The sequence below is a fragment of the Palaemon carinicauda genome, chromosome 35, assembly GCF_036898095.1.
Source record: "Palaemon carinicauda isolate YSFRI2023 chromosome 35, ASM3689809v2, whole genome shotgun sequence".
Taxonomy (NCBI): Eukaryota; Metazoa; Arthropoda; class Malacostraca; order Decapoda; family Palaemonidae; genus Palaemon; species Palaemon carinicauda.
This window is the reverse complement of record NC_090759.1, coordinates 21,388,477-21,404,335: the sequence shown is the minus strand read 5'-3', so window position 1 is coordinate 21,404,335 and position 15,859 is coordinate 21,388,477. Positions and strand designations below refer to the sequence as shown.

Sequence of the window (15,859 nt, the reverse complement as noted above, 5' to 3'; positions counted from 1 at the left end):
ATGTCCAGTAGTGTCTAAAGGTCTATCTTCGAAGAACTTCAGACTTCAGGGGAGGACAGCTCTTCAAAGGCAAAACCTCAGGATCGAACTTCTCCCTAAAACAACTGAGGGCGAAGCTCACCTGCTTCATTCGCAGAGCAGATCCTGATAGTACACCCGCAGGTCATGATCTGAGAAAAATGGCTTCCTCACTGAATTTCTTTCAGTATATGGACTTTGAGCGTCTTCGCTCATACACTGGATGGAAGTCCTCCAGAGTGTTTTACAAACATTATGCGAAGCAAGTGCACGAACTCAAACATTTTGTGGTGGCGGCAGGTAGTGTGGTGAAACCTGTCGTCTAGTGCTGCGATGAACAGCGAATTTATTGGGACGCCTTTTATTGAGTGTCACCCTGGTGACACTAGGACTGTTCTTTTCTAGGTGCAGAATTATACCAATGACACTAGTGCCATGTGTACACTTGTACAAAGTGTTGATAGTATCCAACATTTACAGTAAAATTATCTTAATTTTTTAATCTGTTGTGAGTGGCATTTAATCCTTTTCTTCCCTTTCAGGTAGAAAAACATTTGTCTGTATATGTTGAATGTATAATTCCTTTACATATTATATTACACCTGTTGTTCCATTTAATTATTGACTTAATAAATGATTAAGGTGTAATTGCGTCTTATTTCGCCCCACAAGTAGTTAAAACAAAACACTTATTTTCCTAAGTAAAACTCATACTTAAGGTACTGATTTATATGAACAAAAATATATGGTTGATACTGTACTTATATTTGTTCCTACATGAATACAAACCTTGAGCTTCTATCGTCTAGTAAGACACTTCCCTGCAGGGTCAGGAAGCCCTAACATTGTTTCATGATTAGTGGTAATGACGTATAACGGTATCGTCATATATTTCAATGGTCTGGATGACCATATAGAAGCTGACCCAAGGTTGAGGCGCTTATACAAACCCACAGATACAGTACTTTCAAGTAATTCTTTGGTAAACTTCCATCAGGACGACATGGTTTGAGCCCAAAAAACGGATTTTAAAGCAAAGCAAAAAATCTATTTTTGGGCGAGATGACCATGTCGTCCTGATGGACACACCCTCCTTTTCTAAGAAAAGGCTTAGGTAATAATCCCTCCTGAAACTATTGCATCTGTAGCACCATGCTCAATGCTACAAGGAATGAGCACCATCTTGGAGCCCTGTAATAGTAGGGGAGGAAGGGTAACTTTGATAACGGGTTCCCTTCAATTTCGCCACTCTTCCCCCTCAGAGCGAAAACGCTATTCGGGGTGAAATTGCCATGTTTCGTATCAAGATATACGTCCCCTGATATTATGCGATATCCTTAAGAAAAATTTTAAGGATACTCGCGCCAGGAGTTAGGATTCTGGAGACCTATGGTCAATTCTCTGGGAGTATCACTGTAGCCAAATATCCCTTAGAAAGCTGTCTATACGAAGCTTCCATCAGGATGACATGGCCATCTCACTCAAAAATAGATTTTTTGCTTTGCTTCAAAATCCGTTACATGGGTAAGAATGGCAAATGCAACTGATAGAAAGGGCATTAATGGATTACGAGTTGATAACAAGTAGGATGCTTGGAAGGTTGATAGATGCGCACATTTAGAGGTATGGCTAACGGTATGTCGAATCATTTTTTGGTTGAAGGAAAGTTAGTTGCACGTTTAGAGGTATGGCTAACGGTATGTCGAATCATTTTTTGGTTGAAGGAAAGTTAGTTGTCACATAAGTGAAGTTAAAAAAAAAAACGAAAAAAGAAAAAAAAAAAAAGTTAATATTAATAAAGGTTGGAAGTGATAGAAACTGGTAATCTAAAGTGGTAATCTAAAGGAGTAGTAGACGTTAGTGAAAGAAAATTTTGTTGGGAGTGCAAGTGATGTGTACAGCAAGAGGATTGTTAGAGGCAGCATGAGGAGGGGTAGTGAATGGAAAAAGAAGGAATAAAGATGAAAGTGGAAGAGAAAAAGAGGCATTTGAAGAATTGCTGCAGAGTAATAGTGTAGAGAAGTATGAAAGATATAGAGAGAAAAATGTGGAAGTAAAACGTAAGGTACATAAGACAGAGGGCAGCTGACTGGAAAAACTAAAGGGTGGTTTTCGCCACATAGAATGAGATTCGTCTCCATCTCCTGTTGGAAAGCGATGCAGTAACGAGGAAATTTCATTAAGTTTCTTGCGACAAGAAAAATCTCTCCCTACACTCCCTACATTATTTACATAGAGATTCCCTTGAACATTTCTTGTCAAGGCAAGTGAATAAAGAGGATGTGTGTGTCTGTCTGCCTGGCTCATAAGGATGCCACAATAGTTGCTATCCCATCCTGGGATAGAACGTAAATACCAAGTTTTACTAGACAAAGATTCACCCATATCTCGCAGAAAATGAATATTCACTCAATTTACTGTAAATTAAGTAATAATATACAAATCAAAAGAACTAAACACTAAAAGGGTAGGCAAGATGAATGAGAAAGGGTTGATCGTAAAGAGGAAGTGAGAGCACAACCTCTTCACTTCTCGATCAGCAGTGTCATGAAGAGGTGTGGTGAGTGAGACTCCGCTTGCTTCTAGCGCATGCGCTGAGTTAAGAAACATGATTAGTAGTAACCCCATATAAATGACTCGGAAGTTTGTATTCTCATAGGAATAAACAAGGGTATTAAGACAATGACTGCCCTTGAAGCTGATTAGAAGGAATCATGATATCGAGTAACTTTCAGAAAAGGATTATAATCTACATGAAACATCCAACATACAATTAGCCTCTGTAGCTTACGTTTATTCTCTAAAAAATATCTTGAAAGTTGCCATTCTTTGATCTAAGCTACCCAAAATACTGGGTGAAAGCAAACATTTAAGAGGTTTTCCAAAAATCTGTATCTCTAGGCTACCTTAAGTTCTGCATGACAGCAAAGATTGAAGACAGCAGTTACCAAAACCTGCATAATATCTTATTTTAGATAAACCTGAGAACATAACTTTTTTTATACTAATCAATACTTGATAAAGTCTCTTTATTACCATCATCACTCCAAATAGAATGTAGGAACAGCTAAAAAAAACTCCTAAATATGGAGTTCACATGAATTCCTACTGTTTGCTTGCATATCAACAAAGCAGAGGAATTATAAACAAATCCCTACACAGTGCTACCTGTTGGTGGCATTTGTTATTACTGGATTATGATTATGATTATGATTATTATTGTTATTATCATTACTAGCTAAGCTACAACCCTAGTTGGAAAAACAAAAAGCTATAAGCACAAGGGCTTCAACAGGGAAAAATATACCAGTGAGGAAAGCAAATAACAAACGATCTGAGAAATAATGAACAATTAGAATAAAATAGTGAATTTCCCATCATAAGACACACCGTTTTTCCTGAAAATATCCCCAAAATGCACCATGCATCTTAACACTACAAAAAATTTTATAGGGAGGTTTGACAACCCTCAAACATCCAACTAGAGACAGACAAGCACTCACTCACCAGACATAAAATATAAACCAACAATTTTTATTCATATGTAATAAAAAAATTTATTTTTGTTTAATGTTGTCCAGTAGAAAGTTATTTGTTTTGATAATCAGCTGACAACTGGCTATTCGCCAATCCCCTTCAACAAGCAAACGTGCCAACTAGTCGTCTCCTAGCAGCAACACTATGACATATTAGTTGTTTATGAAATCTCACTAGAGTTGCCGACTAGGAATTGCTTCTAAACATTATAAAATTCTCCATTTCTTTTTTTCCAAAAACTGCCTTGCTAATTCAAGGATGCATCTTACCACTTGTAGCGTTTTATGACACGGGAAATACAGTATTTTAAAAACAGTAACATCAAAACATACTGTATTTCATGAAGAGGCAACTTATGCTGCGAGTTTGAACTTTTGAAGTTCTATCGATTCAACTACCCAATTAGGAAGATCATTCCACAACTTGGTCACAGCTGAAATAAAACTTCTAGAATACTGTGTAATATTGAGACTCATGATAGAGAAGGCCCGACTATTAGAATTAACTGGCTGCCTAGTATTACGACAGAATAGAACTGTCCGGGAAGATCCGAATGTAAAGTATGATTAGAATTATGAAAAATCTTATGCATCATGCATAATGAACTAATTGATCGACAGTGCCAGAGATTAATATCTAGATCAGGAATAAAAAATTTAATAGACAGTACAACCTATGCGAGTCATGAAATAGGCTGTAAAAACTGCTTTTATCTCCCTTATCACTAAAGCTTGAACTTCAAAGCAAACATCAAATGAATGCTGGGGAAGATTAATTGAAATACAGTAGTATGATTCCGTAAGCCTAATCTCCAATAGCATATAAAACATATCTTACAAATGAAATCATGTAATTCGGCCATACATAAAATCTAAATTTCATGCCTTAAGCTATCCTGCATTCATGAATAAAAAAAATCCGCTGTACTGCACTTTAGTTTTCTAATATCTTCAGAGTAATGACCATGGCAATGTAGAGGAACGGACTGGGCTTAACCTGGCATCGGGTACCGATGTAATTCATCTCAAAATAAACGGTACAGTACTCAATATTGAAAAATATACAAGGATATAAAAAGCCCAAAATGTACATGAGCAAATGAGGAAAAGGTCAGTGAAGAACCATATTGAAAAAAAAAGGGCAGACTTTAGAGGTATATTAATTCTGTAATTATTAAGACAATGGATGAAGTTTAAAGACATGGTAGACTACTGTGAAATGAAAAGAAAAGAACTAATGAATGTAAAATGTGGGTATTGATCAGTAACATGAAAAATGTAAAACAAATATATAAATCTTTAAAGGTAATTATTAAAAACTCTCATACATAAAAACAATGCACATGGTGTTCAGGGGCTGAACACTAGCAACTATCTCAAAGATTTTAATGGTTTTGACATCTGAACATGCGTTAAGAAGGGATGAGGAAGAGTAAGTTAGAAAAGTAGTAATTATGATCGTGGCAAGAAAATTATTTCTAGGAAGATCTAAGATATGGAAAATTTAAGAAGAAAGTGTACAGGAAAGACAAAGCTGTACTGTAAAGTACTTCAAGTGGTCCCCAATTAAAGTTGAAAACTGAAGTAAAAGTTTTATTGATAATGACTGCGATGAGAATCAATTTTGGTTGCTATCATCGCTATGAATCTATTAGTAAAGTGCTTTACTTTACATCAAACCTACCAACACTATCAAAATTAGCAGCATATGCTACTAGTTTTGTCTTATAAAATTACCTTAGAAGTTTTGAGGTTTTTAGAAGAATTTTTCAATGGTAAATGACATTGCAGATAACTGGGTGCACAGCTGCCATCAGAACAAGTCACTTCATCAGGGGAGCAAGTAATGGCGTAAGCTGATAAAATATAAAATCATCATAAAATCAAATTAATCAAGAATAAATATTTTCATATGTCTCAATTTGAACTTCCTGTCTGTATGCAATAATCATTAAATTAAATAATCACTCTTCAATCTTATACAAAATAGTAATAAGAACGGACTTTCTAAATTAAATGTAAAATCAAACACCTCGACAAAATGAGGTAATTGTTAGACAACAGACAACAAGTATCAGGGATGTAGGGTATAATGTGCAGTTTATAATAAAAAATCACAAATTTTAAGTAATTTGTATGTTTCCTAACATTACCTACCTCGAACTACTTTCTTAGGAGTATCTGGGATCTCCTCCCATCCGACCAGAATTTTGTGTAGTGTACCCTATTCCCGTTCTCTATGCAGGGTAATCTCTGGCGGAGTGATACGCGCCCAAAGATGACCCGGGGTCAGAGAGCATGCTTTCTCAGGTCTCGCTCCTCAGTAAGTTTTGGTGGAAAGAGGTTGTCCTCACTCTATTAAGTCCTGTAAGTCACTCGGGGAAGGATGGGTGGGCCATAACCCGAAAGTAGTTCGAGGTAAGTACTGTTAGGAAAAATACAAATTACTTAAAATTTGTGATTTGTTCCAACACGGAGTACTTACCTTGAACTACTTTCTTAGGAGACTTATACCTTAGGAGGTAGGAGTGTACTGCAGGGCTCAGAGACCAGGAAGATGAAAGCAAAAAAGGGGAAACCTAGATAGGGGGCTAGGTTCCGCTGACCCATCGAAGGAGAACACTCGAAATAGGGAAAACTACCAAAAAAACTAACTTAGTGTCCAAGTGGCTTACCTCTGTAAAAGACGCCTGGGAGGCGTATTTCTTCAGTGACGGTGAATTTATGGTAGTTAAAGTCCTTCCGAGTCCCTTTAAGGGAAGGTAAAAGGTAACGGGGGGGGGGGGGGGGGGGGGAGTAAGGAAAAGGAACCTGTGTCTCTTGGACTTACTGCCCGTGGGTTCCCTGGGGCTATACCTTTAAATCTTCTGAAGCGCTGAAATGACGGGACCGAGGGAGAACCCGTCCAAGGACCTCCTCGAGCATTCCTTCAAGTAGTGAGCTGTGAAGGTCGACTGGTTGGTCCAAGTACCAGCCCTCAGGATTTGGCCGACTGCCATGTTCTTCTCAAAGGCCAGAGAGGTACTCGGTCCTCTGATGTCGTGGGGCCTGGGTTTACCTGGAATAGGGATTCCTACACTACTGTAGGCTCTCCTGATCACTTGCCGTAACCAGAAGGAGATCGTGTTCTTGGATACCGGCTTCTTCACCAAACCAGAAGAAACGAACAGATTCTTGACTTCGGGCCAAAGCCTGGCCGTCCTCTCCAAGTACTTCCGTACTGCTCTGACAGGGCACAGCCGCAAGTCCTTGGGGTTGCCTGAACGTGGGATTGCCGGCACCAAGAATCCTTCAAACTTGGGGTCCCAGACTGCTGGGTTCTGGGTCTTGGCCATGAAGGATGGAACGAACTTGAAGGTAGCTTCACGCCAGCCCTTCGAGTGTGACACCTCATATGAAAGTCCATGAAGTTCCCCTACCCGTTTTGCCGACGCTAGTGCCAACAGGAAAACTGTCTTGAGGGTGAGCTCCTTGTCTAGGATGTCCTTTAGGGGTTCGAAGGGAGGCTCTGAAAGCATCTTCAGGACCCTAGCCACGTCCCACTGGGGCACTCTAACCTCTTGCGGAGGGCATGATTGCTCAAAGCTCTTGATGAGCATCGAGATGTGTCTGGAGGAACCTAGGTCAATGCCTTTCAGGAGAAAGACTTGACCTAGGGCTGCTCTAACTCCTTTAATGGCTGGGATGGACATGCTTGCCACGTCCCTGAGATAGACTAAGAAGTCGGCTATCTCCGGGACCGAGGCTCTCAACGGCTTGAAATTCTTAGCGGCGCACCACCTCGTGAAGGTAACCCATTTTGCCTGGTACACAGCGGCCAAAGATCGTCTCAGGTAAACCGACATCCTCGTTGCCGTCTTCGCCGAATAGCCTTACTTACTCAGGAGACGCTCGATAACCTCCACGCGTGAAGGCAGAGGGACCGAGGGTTCTCATGGAACCTTTGAAAGTGTGGTTGCCGCAGAAGGTCTGACCTGTCCGGAAGGGGCCAAGGTGGAAGGCGCGCCAGTTCCTTTAGGTCTGCAAACCACTCTCTCTCCGGCCACCAGGGCGCTACCAAAGTCATCCACAGGTTGCTCGCTCTCCTCACCCTGTTGAGAACCTGTCTGAGCATTTCAAAGGGAGGGAAGGCATACACGTCGAGGTTGTCCCAGGGATGCTGGAAAGCGTCCTCGAACGCTGTTCCCGGGTCTGGCACAGGAGAACAAAACACGGGGAGCTGTGCGTTTAGTCTCGTGGCGAAGAGGTCTATTACCGGCGAACCCCACTTCTGGATCAGAGTCTTGGCCACTTCTGGGTGGAGGGACCACTCAGACCCCACGACCTGACCCCCACTGCTGAGGCCATCGGCTAGGACGTTCCTTTTCCCTGGAATGAACCTGGCCAAGATCTTGATCTGCTCCCTTCCGGCCCATTCCAGAAATTCCAAGGTGAGGCCACACAACTCCTTTGATTTTAGACCTTGCTTCTTTATGTGTGCTACTACGGTGGCATTGTCGCACATCAACGCCACGGTGTTCCCCCGGAGCTTCTGTATGAACTCCAGACACACCCTCTGCACGGCCATCATTTCCAGTACATTGATGTGCATGTTTTTCTCCTCGGGTCCCCACCTTCCTCTCGCTGTACTGTCGAGGAGGTGAGCACCTCAACCCTCCTTGGAGGCGCCGTGAAAAGGAGCATCTCCGGAGGGTCGTCCGCGAAGGGCATCCCCTTGAGGGTGTTCGAAGTGTATCATCCACCACTCGAGGACCTCCTTCGTTTCCGTGGTCACTGGAACTACTTTGTGAGGGGAGTCTCTCTGGTTCCAGGCTTCTCTCAGGCTCCACTGAACTCCTCTGAGCTTGAGTCTCCCCTGAGGGACTAGCTTCTCCAATGACACAAAGTGACCTATCAGTCTCTGCCAGTCCTTGGCCCTCCTGGGCTGACCCGACAGAAAGGGCCGTAGGATCTGGTTCAGGTTGTCTAGTCTCTCCGCAGAAGGGAATGCTTTCGCCAACCGGGAGTCCACGACCATCCCGAGGTAGGTCATCCTGGTGGATGGTATCAATTGGGATTTTTCCAGGTTGATGGTGATACCCAGGACATTGCAGAACTGCAGGAGTTTGGCGCCTTGCCCCCTCAGTACTTCCCTTGAGTCTGAAAGCAACAACCAGTCGTCCAGGTACCGAATCAGACGGATGCCCTGTTCGTGTGCCCAGGCTGAGACTGTCGCGAAGATCCTCGTAAAGACCTGGGGGTCTGTGGATAGACCGAAGCAGAGGGTCTTGAACTGCAATGTTTGGGTACCCCATTTCACTCTTAGATACTTCCTACTGGAGGGGTGGACAGGGATCTGGAAGTATGCGTCCTTGAGGTCTATCGACATCATGAAGTCTCCTTCCTCAAGGCTGCTAGGACAGACTTCGGAGTGTCCATCTTGAAGTCGGTTTTGCACACGAACTTGTTAAGGGCTGAGAGGTCTATGACTGGTCTCCATCCCCCTGTCGCTTTCTCCACCAAGAAGAGTCTGCTGTAGAACCCTGGCCCTGGGTTCTTGACTGGCTCCATTGCCCCTTTCGCTAGCATAGCAGACACTTCTTCTTGCAGGGCTGTCCTTCTCAGGGAGTCTTTCGGTGCCAACCATTCCACCTGTAGATCTGGTATCAGAGGTGGGGGGTTCCACCCGGAAGGGCAACCTGTATCCTTCCTTCAGGACCGTCACGATCCACGGATCCGACCTGTGGTCCCGCCATGCTTGCCAAGAATTTTTGAGGCATCCCCCCACCTGAGGCTTCGGCAGGAGTAGGGGGCCTCCCTCCCCACCTTCTTTGGGAGGCACGGCCCGAACGCCCTCTTCTGGAGGCCGAGTAGGAGGGCCTAAATGTTGACTGCGTGGTTGCAGATCCCCTACGGGAGGGCTGAGAAGACTGCTGCCAGGACGTAGTAGGAGCGTCTCTCCTGGGCTGGTTAGGTGAGGTGCGAGGAGGAAGAGAGACGTCCGAAGGAGGTCTCCTATGGTTGGGTCTTCTTGCTGGAGGAGGTCTCGGTTCCCCCACATCCTTTAACTTCCTCACCCTCTCCATCACTACTTCTACTTCCTTGAGGGGGAAGACAGTCTCGCCTCACAGTGGAAGACTCCTCAGGGACCTGGCCTCTCTGTCGGGGAGCCGCCTTACCAGTTTGTTGAGTACAGTGTCCCTTTTTCTCAGGATCCAGTTAGCGGTTTACGTAATTGACTGATAGGACAGGAACTTCAGGGCCTTACCTCCCGAGCTAATCAGCTCTTTCAGCAGGGCCTGATTTTCCGGAACCACTAGGTCGTACGAGGATTGGAACGCTACCAGCGTGGCGGCCCACCAATCAAGCCAGGATGACAAATGCACCAGGTCCCTGGACAGCTCCTCCATCATGGCGGTCTCCGCTGGCGAGAAACAAACCGGGGCTGTGGTCGCCCTCTCTTCTGCTGCGCCTTGTCCCAAGGTGGCGACTGCTGGTTCTACTCCGCAGGGTCCCGCGCGGTGGCCTTCCGGGATTTAAAACCGTGACCGAGTCTTCAGGCCCTGGAGAAACCTAGAGGCTCTCTGGCTCTTGGGGGCCTCTGCATGGTTAGCCACTACCTTGCTGACATGTGCCAACCCCAGCTTCACGTCTCTAGCCACCGGGAGCGCTAGTGAGGGCTTCTGTTGAACGGGGGCATCCACCATCCTGTTGAGGCTCGAGCGCCAGAAGTCGTCAGACGAGGGCTCCGGTTCATCCAGCCTATGGTGTCGTCGGATGAGGCCTATGACTCTCCGGTAAGCGGAAACCTCCGCTGGAGAGCCTTCTTCCCCGTCCTCTCTCTTGTCCGCGGGGGGTCCTAGTTCCTGTGACGGCGGACCTCTGACGGAGGGAGCCATACCAGGAGGTGGCATCCTCTTGGAGTGGTCCAATTCCCTCGCTACAGGCCGTAGGACGGGCATTGCCGATGGGGTGGAGGTCTCCGTCCTTGATTTCTCCCTTCTTCTGGAGGACCAAGAGTTCGCAGGCTTGCCAGTCGAGGAAACGAACCTCTCTCGTTCTGGACGTCTCCTTGGAGATCTTGAAGGAGGGACGCGGCTGCCAAACCGAAGGGGCGACTCTCCCCGCTGGGCGGGTGGAGTCGAGTCGGAACCTTCGCAGACCTATACCTGTCCCTCAACGTCTGATGCGACTAGCTCCTCCGCCGGTCAAATCTGCTCCCGTCGATAAATCCTACTGGTGATCGCGGTCTGGGGAGCCATCCCGAGGTGCGCGCGACGGCTGCCGCCCCCAGGAGTTGGCTACGTGGGATGGAAACCCGCACACATTCTTCCTCCGGCGAAAGACTTCTGAACTTCCTCCTGGGGGACCTTGAACGTGATCGTCTCCTGCGAGACCTATCCCGTCGCCTACTATGGTCTCTCGGGGCTCCTTCATCTGACGAGTAAGAGTAGGCCTCAAACGAGGAAGCCGAGGATCTGTAGGGTCTCGTTAGAGGGTCCGAAAGTCGACGTGTCGTTGTCGGTTCTGCATGGGGCCCGGCCGACGACGCAGGCTCCATAAAAACCGCTGGGAACGACGCTGACGGTGTTGGAGGGGAGTGGGGGAGCTCCTCATTGGGGAACCAGGCCTCGAACTTCTCTTCTATTCTGTGGGGTGACCTGAAGGGCGTCCTGGGAGGCGCCCACACTAGGGCGTCTGATGGCGGTGAGTCGTCCTTCTCGGCGTCGCCCTCGGCTGCTGACACACCTGAAAAGCCCGCCCAAGAGGCGGGAGAAGAAGCTGCTGCCGTCTTTCCCCACATAGGATCTTCCGAAGATACGAGGCCCCCTTTGTCCAGGGCCTCGACAACTGAAAACACCCCCATCCCTCCCTCAGGCCCCCCACTTGCCTGGACAGAAGACACAATACCACTGTCTAGTAATTTAGACTCCTGGGGAAGGGCCACCGGCCGATTCCCCGCAACAGACTTACCTCGACCCCTACTCTGGGTAGGGGGAGAAGGTAGAGAAGCTCTATCCGACGGGACGCCGGGCGAAGTGAGAGGCTAAGAGACGTTGGACTTCCTCAGGGACCGACGAGAGGCCTTCTTCTTTTTCATGCCATAACGCACCCACTGCACTTCATTCCAGGACTCGCACTCCGGACACATGGCTGTAGGGGAACACACACTGCCCCTACATGACGAACACAAGGACTGCGGGTCAACTTCGGGTTTTGAGAGAAAAGCACCACCCGATTTGCCGACCATAGGCCCAGGGCAACGACGGGGCTGCTCCATAATGAACAAGTAATATACCGTGAGACACAGGAACACAGAGGAAAAGGAAGGGAAGCACACAAGGGACCACGTGGGAACCGCGTGGGACACAAAGGGATCGGGGACACAAAGGGTCACACTGGGTTAGAGAGAGAGCGTCGGTGTGTTAACGCCGACGCGACCAGAAACTTACTGAGGAGCGAGACCTGAGAAAGCATGCTCTCTGACCCAGGGTCATCTCTAGGCGCGTATCACTCCGCCAGAGATTACCCAGCATAGAGAATGGGAATGGGGTAAACTACACAAAATTCTGATCGGATGGGAGGAGATCCCAGATACTCTTAAGAAAGTAGTTCGAGTTAAGTACGAGTTGGAACAAACTTAAAATACTGTAAATATTTGCATATCATATTACTTTTTGAGACAAATTTGAGGCTAATACCAAGGGTGTATTATGCACAAGACAAACTCTGTACTGAATAACAATATTAAGAAGGAAATCCTTACTACAATTCTTTTCATCTTCTCCTTCTGAGCAATCGTTGTCACCATCACAAACCCAGTCCTTCTTGATACAGGTGCCATTGGAGCAAAGGAACTCATTGTCCAAACATTTATGGGTGTCACCTAAAATTTAAAGCAGAAATCAATAAGTTTAAATTATAAAGGAGTGTCAATGTCCCCATAGAAAATTTAAAATGATTATTCAAAAGAAAAAAAAGAGAGAGAGAGAGAGAGAGAGAGAGAGAGAGAGAGAGAGAGAGAGAGAGAGAGAGAGAGAGAGAGAGAGAGAGAGAGAGAGATTTACTTAAAAATTTGCTTTTAGTTCCTACACATACAAATCATCATCCTTTAAAATGACACATTTAGAAATAATTTCCACTTTTCCTAACTAAACAAACCTGAATTTCTTTACTAGGAGATCAGTTCACTACGAATTGGTATTCAAGCCATAAAAACTTTGAGCGAGGTAGAAGCCAACCTCCCTGAACAAGTGAGGATAGCAGGGAAACCCTCCTAGATATACCACCTGAACTCTCACTAGATCAAGCACTTTTGATTGTACAGTATACAGGGTAAAGTGATGGCAGGACAAGTATGTGTAAAGAACTTCAGGTTTATATAGTTAGGAAAACTCCAAATTTGTCATTTGTTTTGACACGAAACACAAATCCTCTTTCTTTACTAAGAGACTCGCCAATAGGTGGGTGGAAGTCAGTTCAACTGGCTGAAAATATTACATAAAAATGGTCACATCTGAGCTTAAAAGCTGCTTAAGATGGGGATCCTGACCCCTCGTGAATGTCTTGGTCTTATAATTCCAGAGGTCAACGGCCTGAGCAATAATGGTCTGTCTAAATCACCTACTTTGCCTCTCCAGGAGATTGGATATGTAACAGAATATGTATTTATGTGGAAACCAAGAAATATTCAGGCAACTTGCAAAAAATGTGGCTTACATATAGTCAATGGTAGCCAGCTAGCAGGGCCTCGAATGCTATTCTCCAAGAGAGAGGAAGATGAAGAAAACATATGGCAAGTCATTCCTTTACATTTACCCAGACCAAAACCGTAATCTCTGCCTTCAACCAACTGCCAATTGTTCCGTAAGGAGGTAAGGAAATTGAACCACTTGCCGAGCAGCCGCCACAGGGATTATAGAGAATGTGTGAAAGGACCTGTGTGTCACCTCTTGCAGGTAATGGGTGGTGGAAGTTGTTTGATGCTTCTATATCTCCGCTTGTAATACCTGTTACACATACAAGATCTTTTTGAACACCAAGGACATGCTTATACCTATCATCATAAGCTCTGCTTTGTCATTCTTGATGGTTGGAGGAGGAAGGAGTGAGGGAACGGTCAATGACCTTTCTGATACAAGATGAAATCGTATATTTTGTTACCTTCCTTTTAACCCTGCCTGTGCTGACAAGCAGCTGATTGATATGTGGGCAAGCTCGTCATGTATGATTCAGATAGCGCCTTAGTGCCTTTGCAGACTGGTAAAAGTTGATCCGTATCATCAGTTACGTACCGTAGACTCTCATTCAGGAAGAGCCTAAACCTAGGGTCCGCAACACCTGGATTGCAAGTCTTAGCACTAAAATCAGGGACAAAACAGAGTAACCTGGCCCCCTCTCCTTGAATTGGTAATGTCGTAGGAGAGACCATGGAATTTACTTACTGTACTCTCTTTGTAGAGGTTAGGGACAGAAGGAAGACAGTTTTGAGGGTCAAGTTGGGATCTGACCCTTGACTCGACAGTTCGTAGGGAGCTCCTTTCAGGGAACAGAGGACTTTAATCACGTTCTAAGAAGGGGCTCTCACTTTCGGCTGGGGCAAGGATAACTCAAAGCTCCATATGAGCATTAGCAATTCTGTCGAAAAGGAAACTAGTACTCATTTCAGTCTGAAACTCTAGTTTACGGCCAAGCGATAGCCTCTAACCTCAGGCTGAGCAGAGTTTATTCTCTTCTAAGATAATGTATAATAAAAAATACACAATCAAGGGTATAGTGCCAGGTTTCCCAACCCTGGGGTCGCCAAGTGCTTTTCCTGGGGTCGCCAAAATCTCAAAATATCAAAATAAAAATAAAAACTCATAATATGGCAGAACTCGCAGTAAAGAAAAAAATATATAAACGTATTTGTGGATTTTCATTTATCGACTTTTATATATCTATTCATATATAAATATATATAAAAAAAAACTAAATTTTAATGGTGGTACATGTTTGATACGTGAACAGTATCACCGTCCAACCAGGCAGCCACTCCAGCTGTACTGCCACAGCAGGAAACACTGTTTGCAATTTGTTCATCTTATATCGGAAGTTGATGCATTTATACCCATATAGTGATTTCGAATGTGCTGCATAGGTTGCGCTCAGTCTTTGTTTATTTAAAATTCTTAATTACTCACGAAAAAGTGGCATGCCGACAATAGAAACTGAGTATTTCCCTTGCTGACGAAGTATTGCATCACACTGTCAGTGGATGATAGCCTATCACAGTGTTCATAATTGAGGCTTCTAAAACTACATGGTACCCCCCACCATATTTAAAGAGAGAGATGGGTAAGGGAAGGGGAAGAGAAGGAGAGTGGCCAGGGAAGGAGGAGGGGCCACTTTTCATGCCCTCTCCTCCTACATTTTCCTCTTTCCCTTTGCCTTGCTCGTCTTCCCCCTTCCCCGTCTTTCCTTGCTCCCTGTCCCCCTTCCCCGTCTTTCCACGCCCCTTCTCCTCCTGCTTCTTTTTTACCCCTCCCCTCCTCTCCTCCTCGCCCCCCTCCCCTCCTCTTCGACATTTCCTTGCCACCTCCCCTTCTTCTCCTCCTCTTCCTTTTTATTTACCTCTTGTGTGTTTGCGTTGCTTTTATTATTTCATTTATTGTGTTATTAGGTGTGCTATTTTATTTGTATGCTCTTGTGAAGTTGGTGCATCTGCGGAGCTGGTTACTTGGTCGAAAAGGTCGTTAGTTTGGTGGTTGTTTAGAGATTTGGAGGATTTTATGTCGCTGGTTTTTTAGGTTGTTTTGTTAGTTGTTTAGAGATTTGGAGGATTTTATGTCGCTGGTTTTTTGAGGTCGTCGTTTTGGCAGTTGTTTAGAGATTTGGAGGATTTTATGTCGCTGGTTTTTTGAGGTCGTCGTTTTGGCAGTTGTTTAGAGATTTGGAGGATTTTATGTCGCTGGTTTTTTAGGTTGTTTTGGTATTTGTTTAGAGATTTGGAGGAATTTATGTCGCTGGTTTTTTTAGGTTGTTTTGGCAGTTGTTTAGAGATTTGGAGGATTTTATGTCGCTGGTTTTTTTAGGTTATTTTGGTAGTTGTTTAGAGATTTGGAGGAATTTATGTCCCTAGTGTTTTGAGGTTGTTGTTTTGGCAGTTGTTTAGAAATTTGGAGGATTTTATGTCGCTGGTTTTTTAGGTTGTTGTTTTGGCAGTTGTTTAGAGATTTGGAGGATTTTATGTAGCTGGTTTTTTAGGTTGTTTTGGTGGTTGTTTAGAGATTTGGAGGATTTTATGTCGCTGTTTTTTTAGGTTGTTGTTATGGCGGTTGTTTAGA

At 44.8% G+C, this 15,859-nt stretch overlaps 1 protein-coding gene across 4 annotated transcripts in view; it reads right to left on the bottom strand.

Moving 5' to 3' along the window:
- LOC137627658 (very low-density lipoprotein receptor-like) overlaps positions 1-15,859 on the bottom strand; it is a 319,178-nt gene that overhangs the window by 31,636 nt on the left and 271,683 nt on the right. For all 4 annotated transcript variants that reach the window (XM_068358830.1, XM_068358829.1, XM_068358827.1 and 1 more), the window contains 2 exons: positions 12,301-12,420; positions 5,292-5,410 (listed from right to left, as the gene is read on the bottom strand). In XM_068358830.1, the coding sequence (XP_068214931.1) occupies positions 5,292-5,410; positions 12,301-12,420 (239 nt within the window). The remainder of the gene's footprint in view (positions 1-5,291; positions 5,411-12,300; positions 12,421-15,859) is intronic.